The sequence below is a fragment of the Cynara cardunculus genome (genome assembly GCF_001531365.2).
Source record: "Cynara cardunculus var. scolymus isolate 2C chromosome LG 1, CcrdV1, whole genome shotgun sequence".
NCBI classification, from domain to species: domain Eukaryota; kingdom Viridiplantae; phylum Streptophyta; class Magnoliopsida; order Asterales; family Asteraceae; genus Cynara; species Cynara cardunculus.
This window is the reverse complement of record NC_037528.1, coordinates 48,646,615-48,663,749: the sequence shown is the minus strand read 5'-3', so window position 1 is coordinate 48,663,749 and position 17,135 is coordinate 48,646,615. Positions and strand designations below refer to the sequence as shown.

The 17,135-nt window shown below is 34.1% G+C and overlaps 1 protein-coding gene across 1 annotated transcript; it reads left to right on the top strand.

Moving 5' to 3' along the window:
* Positions 1 to 7,789: 7,789 nt before the first annotated feature.
* LOC112519719 (probable acyl-activating enzyme 1, peroxisomal) lies at positions 7,790 to 11,573 on the top strand. Its single transcript, XM_025127962.1, has 2 exons — positions 7,790 to 8,191; positions 9,847 to 11,573. Exons 1-2 carry the CDS (start codon positions 7,988 to 7,990, stop codon positions 11,302 to 11,304), a joined length of 1,662 nt encoding a protein of 553 aa, XP_024983730.1. The 5' UTR covers positions 7,790 to 7,987; the 3' UTR covers positions 11,305 to 11,573.
* Positions 11,574 to 17,135: the final 5,562 nt, after the last annotated feature.

Below are 17,135 nucleotides of genomic sequence, written 5' to 3'. Positions count from 1 at the left end.
CGACATCATGTTCAATTGTGCAACAACAACAAGAAGAAAACAATATCAAATAATTAGTCATATATAAGTGTAAAATCCAACTCTCCTAACAAGTATTGATCCACATTGCAATTGGAAGACCTCTAATTACTATTGCGATCATCCGATGATCACAACAAATTAAACAAATTACAGCAGATGAAGCAGCAACAATTAAGCATCACACCAATCACGATAACAGCAACAATTTACAAGACAGCAGGGATGAACATGAAGTTTCAAGCGAACACCAAGTGACCTAAGTGCAAAGTTTGAAGTAAACAAACACAAAAATTGACAAAAAATTACCTAAATTGAGTTGCTTGGATGAGGATGACGAATCGATGATGAATGAGGATGACGAATCGATGATGCTTCGATTTGGAATTGACGTACGAAATCCTCTCTGTGTTTGTTCTGGAAGACGAAGACTCGCGTAGTATCGCTCAATCGCACAAGGGTTCTTTACTGGACTTCTGGTCGTCGAATGTGTGTGGGCTGGGTAGCTGCGCCTGCTAGAGATGTTCAAATGGGCCTGGTTTGGATCGGGATCGGTTATGGGCCTGGCTCGATTTATGTATGTCATATGGTGTATGGTGTATGAGGGAAGATATCAACTCATAAACGAAAAAATACGTTCATAATTCTCGCTATAATTTATGATTTCGGCTTGTATTGAATTTTGGTTTTTAACAAATTATAATAAAACGCATTTTTAAGTGTATTTGATTGACCATATACATATTTTAAGGTATATTAGAATAACATTTTATATTCTTTAAATTTTTTAAAAAAGTTATATGTAAAAAATTGTTTTTTCATAAAAAAAAGGTCCTATCGATTTGGGACCGGTTCTCATAACCGGTTGTGCTAATCCTTAAACAGGCCTTGAGGGTTTTTGTCGGGACCGAGACCGGTTACGCTGGGACAGGTTACAGGAAGCCTTTTTGGGACCGATTTGGGTTCGGCACGACCCGAGACCCATTTTTGGTTGTCTCTATTGGGTCCTGACTTTGGCCCAATGGTGACTCCGTCATGTATAGTAGGGTTGTAGGGTTTGATTGAAGACATTTGAACAATTCAATCTAATGTTTATGGTCTGGAAAATCTCAACTCAATCCAACTTAAACCGTACTGATTCGATTGACCGGGTTGAAACTTTATATATCATTAAACAATCTAGCAAAACGAAGGAAGTAAAATCAAAATCAGGGCATACAGAAAAGGCTAACAAATACAAAAGAGATATTAAAAGATATTTGCAATTTTGCATGAGACTTTTTATCAAGGCTAACAATTACATATATTAATCAAAAACTTAACAATCATATTAAATCCATTGTTTAGAAAGGCATAAGGTTTATTGGGTTTGGTTGGGTCCAAATGGCTCTAACCCAATTCCAACTGAATAATTATGATTTGAAGATTTTACAACTAGATTAGGTATCGATTGGCTTTGGGTTAGGTTGGGTTATTTCTGGTTAGTCAGTTTATGTGTTGCCATAATGCATATATGAGCCATTGTTCAGGGTCATCATAAAAAAATTTCTAAGGGGCCATTTACCCAAACGCTTGTCTGTTAATCACTTAACGGTAAAACTCAACACTTTCATTTACCTTACCGTATAAGATTCAAATTCATTCCAATAACATTGTATGTAACATTTATTCAGTAAACGTTAACCAAGTAAGAGTCGTCGCTTTCACTTACTAGATAAGACTTTTGGCCATTGTCATCGCTCTTACGATGTAAGATTCTCGGTCCTTGCCATGTTCAATCGGTAAGGTAAAGGGACCTGATAAACGTTTAATAAACGGGCCCTAACACCATGTCCAACCTAAATCTCTAAATAGACATTAAGGGGTTGTTTGTTTTTTTAATTTTTCACTTAATCTCCTCTTATGTCTGAATCGGTCAGACGTAAGAATTTTCAGATCGTTTGTTTTTTTTTTTCAAATTAAGAGTTGAATTCGTTTATTTTCCTCTGAATTTTTAAGTGGTAACCCTAGCACTTAAAACCTCTTATTTCTATCGCCTCCTTACGTCGTTTGTCTCAGTTTACAAAAATAAACAGTCTTACTGATTCAGATTTCAGACTTCAGACGTAAAAACAAATAGTCTGACTGATTCAGATTTCAGACTTCAGCACCACCTCTTAAAATTCAGAAGTGAATTCAGATTTCAAAATTCAACATCTCTTAAAAAACAAACACCACCTAAATCTAGGTTCATTCTCATTAAAATACAGAACTCTTCCAACCACACACTAAAAGTCACTGCGATATTTGTTTAGAGTCCATGAATATGATATTCAGACTTCTATAGAGGTCTTTCAATTAACACAAAAAAGCTAGTGTTCTGTTAATAATTTGAAGCAAACTCGACCTCTGTTTTAATGGTAGGTTAGAGACAATATAAATCATATACACAGAAAATATGATCGTTATTATGTGGCAATTTTGGGCGACCAACCAAAGGGTCTTTGGCCTAGTGGTATCTAAGCCTATTGCCTCCTAGAAGGTCAGAGATTCAAACCTCACAAGTAATCAAGTTGATTTTATTAAAAATAAACATTTAAATTGACATTTTTTATTATTCAAAGTCAATTATTCAACAATTTAATCAAACAGTTATTTTAATCAAGTAAAAATATAGATTAAAAGGTAAAATGGTCATTTCTGACATTTAGACTGTGTATTTAACACAATAAATGAACAACTTTAATTAAATCAGACACTCATCTTATTACATACAAGACTTAATGGAATACAAAACGAACAAAGGATATGTGTTGATCGGGTGTTATTGGGCATGGCCCAACTTCAACCTTAAATATGCAGTTTGGCTTTGGTCTTTTTTTTCCAGATTAATGGGCCGTTTACTAAAAGTTTATCCGGTAAGTTTTTACCGAACAATTTTCCTCACTGGATTAACATGGCAAGGGCCAAGAATCTTACATGGTAAAACCGATGATTATGATGGAAAGTCTTACCCGGTAAGTGAGGGTCACGACTCTTACCCGAGTAAGCGTTTACCGGGTAAATTATTGCATATGATACAGTTTTGATGTACTACAATCGTATCCAATAAAAATAAATTATAATGTTAATTTCTATTAGTAAGCACTTACCGAGTAAGCATTTGGGTAAACGTCCCCTAAATTAGTTCGGTTTTATTAATCACTTCATTGACAAATATTTATTTGTAAGATAATAAACTATATTCAATTAAATTCTAAATGCCTAAATTTCCCCAAAAGAAAATAGAAACTATAATTAATCTTAACAATATTTTATGATTACTATTAATGAACAAATAAATTTAAACAAAGAAATAAATATTTTACAATTTAATATTATAAACTATATATTTTATCAAAATAATTTATCTTTTTATTAAAATTTGAGAGAAAAATATAATAAATAAGGGTTTGATTTCGGACAGACTCGTACTAGTTTTATAGTTGTTTGATTACCTTTTAATAGTTCCATTAAAAATTAAAAGGTAATTTTAGAATCGCTAAGAGGTGAATCTTGTTTGACAAAAAAAAGTTTGTCTCTTATGGTTCTAAAACCATCTGAATGATTTTGTATTTTAGGCTTCTCTTAACCATTCAATACCCTAATTTTATTCTGAATAACTACAAAACAATTATATTTCATTTTGTACTGTATTATAAGAGTCTCTTAATCATTTTGTCTGCTTAATCATTTTGCATCTTATCATTCAGCAACCGTCAAACAACCAATTTAGTTGTTATATAAGAAAAAAAAATAGAATGAAAGTGATTTTGGTTTAACCACATATTTACATGTTAGACAATGAAAGGAAACCAACCTTTGTTTATATTAATTTTTTTTTGTTTTGTTAAATATAATGTTAAAATTAAAATATAAATATAAATAACAGTTTTACCTTTTACTGATTCTTTTATAGTTCTTGTTTAGTTTACAGGTACAATTCTAAAGACTAATTATAAATGCCAGTAAAATTATTGAACTGACCAGTTATTATAAAAGAATATAAACTGCCATTTAGTAAAACTATTAGAAATATCATTTATTACTTAATTATATCTTGATAAAATAGTTTTTTTATTAACCTGGATAACCCGTTATGCAAGCCGACTAATCCCAGGGCGACCACCTGCTTTGCAGATAGCTCGGAGTCACAGCATTTGAACCTCCGTGGCCATAAGAGGATTTTTATTCCTCATTGGATTTGAACCTGAGACCTACTGGTACTTTTGAACTTTGGAGTCAAACTCAAACCAATCAGACACCACCCTTATGGTTCTTTCTTTGAACATTTTGGAACGTTATGTAATTGAATCCCATGGTTTACTTAAGGAATGAAACCTTTATACATTCAGATACTGGAGATTTCAGCGAAATCGAGTTTCAGTATATATTATCAACGAAACAAGCCTAAGTAATTTAGCGATTCCAATTTTATCAGATTTTGACTTAGTATGCTAACAAACGTCTTCTAAGTTTGCCCTTAGCTGCTTTTTTTTAATAATGATTTTCAGGATATATTAAAATTAAACATCAGAAGTCATCTTTTAACAACACATATTTAGGTAACAACTTAATGACGCTTTGTTAAAAACTGGTGTTTATGAGCAAACTATCGACCACTTTGTATGAAAAACCTGTTTAAATTGTTTAATTATTTTTCTGCTAAAAATATTTTATAATGAAGATCACAAAGTCAAAAATGATACTATCATTGACGGTATGATCAATGGCGCCATTACGACGAAGTGGTGTACTGATGTTGGTGGGGTTGTAATTGGACTGTCGATGGTGGTGGTTAATACTTATTGTCTAAAAATGGAACAGGGGTGTTTAATTATTACAAAATGATCAAAATGAACTTGTAGTATACAAAATTCATTGAAGGGCCTAAGCCCGTAAGTTGGGAAATAGCGTAAGCCCGATATTGTAAATAATTGTGTAGTTTCTATGATATTTAGGTCTGTCAATAGAGTTCAAAAATTCATATTCTTTGCATATATATTTAAAAAAAATTGAACAGTGTCAGTATTAGCTTAAAGCCATTATTTAATACTGTTTTATTCAAATAGTAACTGATACATTCAATGTCATTTGGTTCAGTTCATTTTATAAATAAACGGTTTACTCTATTACAACTCAAATGATTCGTTGTATATGGTTTTGGTTAGAACCATGAAAAGAGCAATGGCTAACACATCTCCTTTACCCCCCCTTCTTACCACAATGTTGAATGGAACACGATTTAAGGGGTCATTTACCAAACGTTTATTCGGATAAGTGAACACCAAGTCACATTACCTTACTAGATGAATATGATAAAGACCATGAATCTTAACCAGTAAGAGGGAGACAATGACCAAAAGCCTTACCCAGTAAGTGAGGAGGACGACTCTTACATGGTAAGCGCTTAGCGGATAAATTGTTGCATATGATGCCGTTTTCGTGGACTAAAATCTTACCCGGTAATAAATAATAGTGTTAAATTTTACCGATAAATATTTACCAGATAAGTGTTTGGTAAATGAACCCTTTTAGGTTGGAAAATACTTTTGAATCAAAAGTGGTCTACTTAATTTAATTTCTAATAAATATTACTAGTTACTAGTAATAATATGGTGAAATTAATGATAATTAAAATAAATAACAAAGCTAAAACAATTAAAATTCGATACTTTTATTAAATAAATATTAGGGGTTGTTTGTTTACTTCTAAATAGTTCAATTAAGAGGCAATAAATCGTTAAGAGGTGAATCTTGTTTGGCAAAAAAAGTCTGGCTCTTAATGGTTCTAAAATTCTCTAAATAATTTTGTATCATTAGTCTCCCTTGATCATTAAGCGCCCTAATTTCATTGCAAACAATTACCAAACAATAATATTTCATTTTACACTATATCATGAGAGTTTCTTAATAATTTTGTACCAAACCATTCAGCAACTGCCAAAACATCCCCTCAAACACAATGAATTAATATAGGTAAACTATTTATCAATTAAATTCATTTGCTTTTTAATAAATTTTCACTTATTAATATGAGTAAATTATTTATCAATTCAATTAATTTGATTTTTAATAAATTTTCATTTATAATTTTATGAATATTTAGATTAATGAACCCTGTCTCTACAATTTAAGAAACGGTTCATAAAAAACGAAACGCTCCATGTGAAATGAAAGGCCGCAATGACAAAAACCGGTTCATCGTGTAATGGGGACCATGAAACATAACTAGCGTGACACCCTTTTTCGGCGGCCTATCTTAACTGAGAGATGTTGACGGATTTCATAGTTAAGATCAACCGTTGACTTGAATTATTTATAAAAACACGTGTTATTATAACGATTTTATTGAAAAGTACATATTAATAACTAAGACAAAAAAAAAAGTAAATTTATGCTTCGAGCAAAAACTTCATTTAGACGGAAAAAATACACGATTCGTGATTTCTAGTTCGGTACTATGATTACGTGTGGGGAACAAACACTCGTGGTTTCAAAAAATTTTAAAACCTAAATTAAGATCATCGGGTTAAAAAATCAGACTGAAAAAGATTTAGGTTTTGTTTGTTTTTTATAAGAAACTCTTATTAGTTTTTTATGTCTGATTCATTAAGATGTAAGGTTATTCAGACTGTTTGTTTTTTCCAATTTTTCAGATGTATTTATGTCTTATTGTCCTCTTATCTAGTAAGAGATAAACCAACCTTTTATTTGCCTCTGATTGTTCTTCAAACTCTCAACAACGGCGTTTTTCAATCGATATATAATTAAAAAATTAAAAAATATAATTTTTTAAGGGTGGGACCGGGATCGGCGGCTCATAACCGGTTATAAACTAGCCTGACCGGTCTTCATCTATTCGACCGGGACCGGGATCAGTTACCCCAGGACCGGTTATAACCGGTTATGAGAAATTTTGGGACCTCTTGGGATCAGTTACCCCAGGACCGGTTATAAACGGTTCTTGGAGAGATCTTCCGTTGTTTACAGAGACAGATTATCGATTGTTTATGGCGATCAAGTAAAATTCACTTGGCGAGAGACATACGAGCGATGTGTGAAGCTCGCTTCATCTCTCGTTAACCGTTTTCGAATTTCTCGTGGAGATGTTGTAAGTTTTTGATTTTGTGTTTTAGGTTTGTTGATTTCGTGCTCCGTTTCGGTTATTCAGTTCTAGATTGTTGGTAATTACTGTGTATCGCATTTGATAACCTTGATCGATCTTACTTGCTTTACTTGTTTCCAGAAACTACTTTTTGATTTGTGAATTGTGTTCTTAATTTCAATCTCCATTGATCGATTTGCTTTTTTGATTACTGTTAATTACTGTTTCTGATTTGATTTTTTAGCTGAAGTTTATGGTGAATTAATCAATTCACATTGTTGTAATCTGTTTCTAACATTCATCAATTTGGAAACTAGAACTTTTCTTGAATAGTTGACTTTTTGTTCTTATATTGTATTTTTGCCATAAAATGAATGACATCAATTCATCCGACTTTTGGCCATCACTAGTTGGTGCTTGGTGGTATGAAGATTCAGTTTTTTTACCTTTATAGCGTTTTGTTGTATATATTTAATGTTATTTTATAATATTAGAGGTTTTTTTTTCCAAACCCATCGTTATAAATTATATAATAAAGAAATAGATATTTATATTAATACAGACATTAAAAAAAATTGGATTTTTTTGAGACACGTCAACTCTCATTTATACACACACCTGCACCACTTGGAAACCATATCTCCTTGCTGTTGATCTCATATGAGTCCATGGCACAGGGGGCATGGGTCATTCTCAGCCCTCGTGGACGCACCACATAATGGTAATCCAGATTCCATACTCGTCCTCTAAACCATACAAAAACCCACACCCATAGCATTCCTCTTTCAAAAAGGCTCTAAAACCCTCTAGAAATTTCACGATTCAGTGAACAATTGATTATCAATGGAAGGTACGATTCGTTGTGGTGCAAATTATGTTCCTCTATCTCCAATCAGCTTCTTGGAGAGATCTTCCGTTGTTTACAGAGACAGATTATCGATTGTTCATGGCGATCAAGTGAAATTCACTTGGCGAGAGACATACGAGCGATGTGTGAAGCTCGCTTCATCTCTCGTTAACCGTTTTCGAATTTCTCGTGGAGATGTTGTAAGTTTTTGATTTKGTGTTTTAGGTTTATCGATTTCGTGCTCCATTTCAATGATTCAGTTCTAGATTGCTGGTAATTACTGTGTTTTGCATTTGATAACCTTGATCGATCTTAACTTAACTGCTTTACTTGTTTCCAGAAACTACCTTTTGATTTATGAATTGTGTTCTTAATTTCAATCTCTATTGATCGATTTGCTTTTTTGATTACTGTTAGTTACTGTTTCTGATTTGATTTTTTTAGCTGAAGTTTATGGTGAATTAATCAATTCACGTTGTTGTACTCTGTTTCTAACATTCATTAAGTTTTTCACAATTCAAATCATGAATCAACCCAACATTTGATTCTCGTTAATCTCATGAAGCTTGATTTCCTTATCATATTTAAGGTCCATTTGATTTGCGAGATTTAGTGGAATTTGGAATCAAATTCCATTCCAATATTGCATTCGGTTTAAACGAAAGTTTGGAATTCGACGTGGTAATTGGTATTTCATAGGATTTGTTTAAAAACTTTTGTTTTATAAATAATGGATTTTAATTCCATTCCAAATGGTACAAAACAAACAAATCAAAAAGTTCCAACTCCTTTCAATTCTTTTCAATTCCAAACTCTTCTACAAAATCTAAGGGGTCGTTTGGTTTGATGGAGTGGTTTCGAGGGATTTGAATTTCATGTAAAGATTTGTAATCGGAGGGATTTGGAAGGGTTTGTAATCTTTGGTGTGATGGATTTGGAATGGAATTCCGTTTTTATAAATAATTTACTAAAAAAATAATTAAATTATCTTTTTATTAATGAACTATTAGAAAACAGGTGTTTTAAACATATTTTAAAACATTATTATATAGAAATTAAAAGAAATCCTGTGAAATCCCAACCACCTCTGTGGAATTTCAAAATCCTATGTGTGAATGATTTCAAATAAATCCCAACATTTCAAATCCAAACAATCCTGCAAACCAAACATGAATCGGAATGAATTTGAAATTCAGATCTCATCAAATCCATTCCATTCCTGCAAACCAAACGGACCCTAAACATTGATCAATTTGGAAACTATAACTTTTCTTGAATAGTTGACTTTTTGTTCTTATATTGTAATTTTGCCATGAAATGAATGACATCAATTCATCTTGAAGATCAAATTTCTCTTGAAAATGACACTGCTCTTAAAATAATTTCAAGATGGTTCTTGTTCTTTTCATTAGATCTAAGCCAATTCATATTTTAATCTTGATGTAGAAGTGTTCTAGTTGACTAAAAAAGTCAAACTTTTCTTACGTCAAGATAAGATTATGTTATTTTAGTTCTTATCTGGTTATCACTAATTCTGTTTCACATTTTCTGATTATTTTGATAATAATTGGGAAAAATGTATCAAAATATAACCGAAATTGGAATAGTTTCTATTTATTGTGACGAAGGTTTCAAAATTTCTTATTTTGTGCCCATTTTGAGTGGTAACTTGTTGATCCAGTAACACTTGACAAACGTAAATACCGTTTACGAGAAGGTTATAGTGAAATGGATGATAAATTTGAAATCAAAATCGCCAAGTGTTTATGGGTCAAAATGGGTAAAAATTAAGAAAATTTGGAAATGTGTGGGATGCCTTCGTTGATCCTAATTCGTGGTTTCTGTTTACGGGCAGGTGGCGGTTTTGGCCCCAAACATACCGGAAACGTATGAGCTGCATTTTGCGGTTCCGATGGCTGGTGCCGTTCTTTGTACCCTCAACATTCGACATGATTCGACAATGGTATCAACTTTGCTTAAACATTCAGAAGCCAAACTTGTATTTGTCGATTACCAGTTTTTAGATATCGCCAAGGGTGCAATTGAGATCATGTTGAAATCAACGTCTACGGTTCCTCAACTAATCTTGATCCCGGAATCTGGCAAACAATCCACCGGGGCCAAGTCGGGAAACATGGAATACGAACATCTTTTGGTAATGGGAAGTCTTGATTTCGAGATCAGAAGACCCGTTGATGAATGTGATCCGATAGCGCTTAATTATACATCAGGAACGACTTCTAGTCCGAAAGGCGTTGTTTATAGTCACCGAGGTGCATATTTGAATTCGTTAGCTGCGATTTTACTTAATGAGATGCCGTCGATGCTTGTATACTTATGGACGGTTCCTATGTTTCACTGCAACGGGTGGTGCTTGACGTGGGCATTGGCAGCACAGGGCGGCATGAATGTCTGCCTCCGGGCAGTTACTGCCAATGGAATCTTCGAAAGCATATCTCGACATAAAGTCACACACATGAGTGGTGCACCAACGGTTTTGAGCCTGATGGTCAATGCGAAGGCTGGTGAGCGGATCCCGCTTCCGGGAAAGGTGGCTGTGATGACTGGCGGCGCTCCGCCGCCGTCTCAGGTGGTGTTTGAAATGGAACGGATGGGGTTTGATGTGTTTCACTCGTATGGGCTCACCGAGACATACGGTCCCGCAACCGTGTGCACCTGGAAACCCGAGTGGAACTTGCTACCTCCGGAAACTCGAGCGAGAATCAAATCCCGACAAGGAGTAAATCATTTAGGATTGGAGGAAGTCGACGTTAAGGATCCAGTGACAATGAAAAGCGTCCCGTGGGACACTAAATCGATAGGGGAGGTAATGTTTCGAGGAAACACGGTGATGAACGGATATCTAAAGAACACGAAAGCGACAAACGATGCTTTTGAAGGCGGGTGGTTTCGGAGCGGTGATTTAGCGGTGAGACATTCCGACGGTTATATAGAACTCAAAGATCGATCGAAAGATATTATAATTTCTGGTGGCGAGAATATCAGCACGATTGAGGTGGAAACGGTGCTTTTCCGGCATCCGGCGGTTCTCGAGGCGGCGGTGGTGGGGCGGCCAGATGATCATTGGGGGGAGACGCCATGTGCTTTCGTGAAGCTAAAGGAAGGACATGAGTTGAATGGCGATGAGCTTATGACGTTCTGCCGGGAAAACTTGCCACATTATATGGCGCCACGGACGGTGGTGTTTACGGAGTTGCCGAAAACGTCGACCGGAAAGACGCAGAAGTTCGTCCTCCGGCAAAAGGCGGCCGCAATGGGGAGTTTACCGTCGAAAGTGAAGAGCAAGCTATGAAACGTGATATCCGGTCATGGAAGGTTGTACCGGAAAGAAGCGGAAGTTTGTTTTCTGTATTAATGGAATCTGATTGAATTGGAAAATGAAATCTCAGTACCTCTGGTTACTGATTGGTACAATATCTGATGTATGGTTCAAATGGTAAGAAGGTATGGATGACTTTGTCCAAATACAAGGCAGATGTCGGTTTGCTACCTTCAACTATTGAATGAACCAAAAATGTCTTCTTATATTAATGTATTTGAAGGCGGGTTTTATGTAGGATCAGTTGAGGATCGGTTGAGATTGCTAGACATCGGTTTTTTTACAGATATATGTTGATTAATACAAAAATTACAGTAAAAACTATGTTCGCTAACATTTTTTCATTATAAGTAAAACTAAAACAATAAAATGAACAAATTAATGATAATTAAAATAAATAAAAAACTAAAAAAATATGTTAACTTTTATTAGATAATAATCAAAATAAAACAGTTTTAACTAACAAACTATTTACCAATTAAATTAATTTGATTTTTTTAATTATTCTATATATACATACATATGCGCGCGCGCACATATATATATATATATATATATATATATATATATATATATATATGAGACTAATCAAATGAGAACTAATTAGTTTGTGGTAACCGTGAGATCCAATCTCAACCACAAATCAATAGATATATTAAGAATTTTTATAATTTTGGTAATCTTCGGTTACCACAAATAGTCATTAGCTTATAAAGTTAATTAATGAACATAAATTGGTCTTACGGGTCTTATGAAAAATCTTTGGTCTCACGAGAACCTAACTATATATATATATATATATATATATATATATATATATATACACATATACATATTAGGTTTGGACCCGTGTATTACACAGGTTAATGACAAAAATAAAACGAAACTGATATGTATTTTATAAAGAATTAATAATCGGAGGTAATTTATAAACTTAGACAAAAGTACAAGTCCGATTAAATTTTTGATATAAAGATGCTCTTACTCGAGAATTAAATGTTACATATACAAAGGATGGCATGTGCTTCGATAATCAGAAAAACTTCTAAATGAAGACGAACAATGTAGATCCAATATGCAGCGCTGCGTAGTACATGCAGAGCTTTTGTATACCTCTGTATGAGACAAGCAAAGGGAATCAGAGGCTCTGGGTAGTACATGCAGAGATAGAACTCTTACTCAAGACAATTACCCAGCCTTTATGAAGCTCTGTATGAAGGACGGAGGCAGGGTCAAAATGACCCCGTAGCACCTGTAAAACTTCTGTTAAGCTATGTATGAAGAACAGAATCAGGCTTCAAGGACACAAGCGTAAATAAAGTTTATAGAGATTAAGACGGAAACTATTCAGAGTTACAAGTCTAAAGGTCATCTTCAGAGTAAGAGACAGAACCTCGACGCATTTCGTGAAGAGACAAAGCTCTTTCTCAAGACTTAAATGCAGACCTCTGTGCAGGTCTGCATGAAACATAGAGTCTGGTTCAGATTGACCGCATAGCACGTACAAAACCTCTGTTAAGCTCTGTATGAAGAACGGAATCAGGCTTGACAAACACAAGGGCTAAGAAATCCTCCAGAGTTCATGACGGACAATATCTAGCGTTGCAAGACTTCTAAATCAAGACGACCAATCTGGCTACAAGTGTGAAGTTCTTTTCAAGAGTTAATTGCTAAAATTAGCCAATGCTACAAGTTTGTATAAATTTTCCGTTGTCTTAGAAATATAAACCAACTTTTGATAATGATTGCCCTTGACTCTTATTAAATGAGAAAAACTCTGGACATTAACTCTGAAAGAAAAATCTGAACAATAACTCTGAAACACAAGAATTCGGAATTCTATTGTTAGACTGGAAAATAACTCTGGAGTTAACTCTGAATAAGATATTAATATTCTTTTAATAACTATATAAATTAATTAAATTCACATTATAATTAATTAATTAAGTACTAAGAGTACATGTTCTTCTAAATTTTTTCCCGGGTAATATTGCTTTGTGAAAAATGCTTCAAAAATGCGAATTTGAAATTTTAAACCCGACGTGAATTTTTCCAGAGTTATGTTGTAAGTCTGGGGGCCGTAAGTGAAAATGTGTTTTAGGCGGGAAAAATCAATAACCGTCGCACAGAAACGTGACACGTGTCCCCAAAGTTATTTATTTATTAGTATTATAGATATGCATGTATATAAATTAATTAACTTTATATTATTATTAATTAATAATATATTAATATTCTTTTAATAATTATATAAATTAATTAAATTCACATTATTATTAATTAATTAAGTATACGTGTCCTCAAAGTTACTTATTTATTAGGTATATAGATGTTATAAATTAATTAACTTTATGTTATTACTAATTAATAAGGTAGTAATATTCTTTTAATAACTATATAAATTAATTAAATTCACATTATTATTAATTAATTAACTACTAAGAGTACATGTTCTTCTAAAAAAAAATCCGGGTAATATTGCTTTGTGAAAAATGCTTAAAAAATGCGAATTTGAAATTTTAAACCCGATGTGAATTTTTCCAGAGTTATGTTGTAAGTTTGGGGGCCGTAAGTGAAAATTGTGTTTTAGGCGGGAAAAAATCAATAACCGTCGCACAGAAACGTAACACGTGCTCCCCAAAGTTACTTATTTATTAGTATTATATATATATATATATATATATATATATTAGGAAATTAGGAAATTTATAATTTTAGTATTTTTGAATTAAAATTTTAATGTAAGAACATTTTAGGTATTTTAAAACTCTCCTCTCTCCGTCCCCCGTCTTCCGGCCACCGTCCTCCGGTGATACCATAATGGTATCACAATGTATCATAAATGTGCTTGGGTATCACACTGAGGTCGTTTGTGTGGTCGAATGGAGATGTAACAAAGTGGTATCACAATGCATCTTATATATGCTTGGGTATCACACTGTGTCTTTTGTTTAACAGAGTCAATATTTTTAAGTATCACAGTGGTATCACCGGAGGACGGAGAGAGAAGAGACGAGAGAGGAGAGAGGAGAAAAAAATACCTAAAGTGTTCTTGCATTAAAATTTTAATTCAAAATTATAAATTTTCTAATTTATCTATTGATTTGTGATTAAAATTGGATCTCACGATTACTACAAACTAGTCAGTTTTTTCTTAAATGGAATCATATATATATATATATATATATATATATTTATAAATTAATTGACATATAGAAATGAGAGGCTACAATGGATATGAACAAACGAAAACGTCGCCACACACCCACACCCACACCCACACCCACACCCACACCCACACCCACAGTGGGTTGAGAGATTTTAAAATCATTTATTTTTATAATTGAAATAAATAATATGTTTTTTTTAAAGTCACGTGTTTTATTTAGCTTTAAAAAATATATTTATATTTATATTAATTTTATAATATTATATTTAAAGGCCACTTCTCGGTCTCCATCCACTCAACCTCTCCAGCAGCCAGCAACGATCAATGACCCCAAGCAAACTAATGGGGTTCACCTCTTTGAATAACAACGGAACTAGTAGTTGCAAAAATTTAGGTTTAAAGATGCAACTGTATTAATTTGTTGTGTGTTATTGTATGTATTTTGAAACTACAATGAAAACAAATTTTATTTAGTAGAGTTGGTTTGCAAGTCTTTTATTCTACCACAGACCCAAGTTCGAATCATGTTAGTGTCATTTTCTTAGTCAAATGGTGCCACTTTTTGAAAAAATTATATATATTTGTTTCTTATAATTGAAAAGTTTTCCATGTATTTTTCTTTTTTATAGTCAAATGGTGTCACTGTTTAAAAAAAGTTCTAAGTCTATTGGAAAAGGAGGAGGAAGGAGGTTCATTGGGAAAAAGAGAGAGGGAGTCCTCAACGAGTCTAGTTTCAGCCTTTTAGGGAAGCGGGTGGGATTTTTTGTTGGAGAGGGGAAAGGGGGAGAGTTATGGGTCGTTTACCAAACACTTATCTGGTAAGCATTTACTGATAAAATTTAACACTACCACTTACTTACCGTGTAAGATTTTAGTCCACCAAAACGGTATCGTATGCAACAATTTACCTAATGGTCCAGCTTCATAATTTGATATCACGAGGACCCTATTTGAGGTTTAAAGATCTTGTTCGTAATCAATGTTAAACACAAGAACGAAATTTGTAATTTAACTTTAGCTTTAGTTGGTCGTGACCAAGAAACCACCGGTTTCGCTTTTAAGGGTCGGGAATGCCCGGCTTATCAATTTATCTGGTAAACCACTAGGGGTTCATGTAACCCATGCCGGATTAATCGTATTCTGGGACAAAGAGCATAATTTAATTCGATTAACAGACTGTATAATTCAATTCTTATAACTTGTTTGATTTGCAAATGGTTAATGTTAGATTTCCTCCTCACACATTAACATTGTACATTTTAATGTGCGATTTAAGTTAATTTTGATCTAAGAAAATGCATATAATAACATAATCGAAAATTCATAGAACGTAGATAAACGGTCCCTTAGTCACTTTTTATGATACAACTCAACTTCAATCATGATGTCACCACTTACTATCCCCATTATTGCTACTTTTAATAGTTATGTCATATCATATTATCTAAGAGTTTTCAAAGTTCAAAGTTGCATATTGTGATTCAAATTAAGGGATGTTTAGTTTGTGTAATATAATTTGGTGGAATTAGAATCTAGAACAGAATTTGAAGAAATCAGAATGTAATTTAATTAAGTACGATCATCTGTCTGGTTGACAGGGGAATCTATCAAAAGAATTGTAATTTATATGCTTAATGGTGGTGGTGAAGGATCGAGAGTTCAAAGTCAACGACCAGATGCATATGGTAGGCTATTGGCTCTTTTGGGTTCTCTGTCTTTGAAAAAATGATAGGCTATTGGCTCTTTTTGGGTACTCTATCAATCAAGAATGATGATTTTCAACGCCTCCAGGTTCTCTATTGTCTTGGCCTTGAATTTGTTCATGTGTTTTTGCAGTTAGAGCAGTGGTAGCAGAGCAGGTCATGGGGAGGAAACGTTAGTGATGAGACCAAGCAACAACGAGTCGCTGCTAGCAATGAAGACGAAACAAGGGAGAGCGAGCAGCGATCCAAAAGCCAAGAGGGATAAACCAGTTAGAAAAGTTACTACCACAATTCGAGAGGTGAGAGATGGTATCGAGAATCATTAGCACTTTGGGATATTCTAATGGACTTGTGTATCGGACTTAAGGATTTTTTTTTTATTAACCTGAATATCCAACCCGCTATGCGGGCATACTATTCCCAGGGCGACCACCTGCTTTGCAGATAGCTCAGAGTTACCACATTTGAACCTCCATGGCCACAAGGGGATTTTTATTCCTCCTTGGATTTGAACCTGTGACCTCCTAGTACTTTTGACCTTTGGAGCCATGTTTAAACCAATCAGACACCATCCTTGTAGTTGACTTCAGGATTTTTATTGACAAGTAGCTTGTGTCGGGTCTGTCGGATTGGTTCAGTCTGTTTTATTAATTCTATGAGAAATATTTTTGAAGAATTTGTTCAATTTGATGATTGCTTGAGGGATGTGGATTGAAGACTTGTACATTTTGCAACTAATTTTGGACTGAAATCACTCCCAAATAGAGATGGCCAAATGGGCCCGGCCCGGCCCGTAACCGACGGAGGACCGGGACCGGGACCGGAGAAGGACCGGGACCGACCGGGACCGGTAGGGACCGGTTGAGGGACCGCCGGTTATGATCCGGTTAGGGTTTTTGACGTTTTTTGGGACCGGGACCGGTTAAGACCGG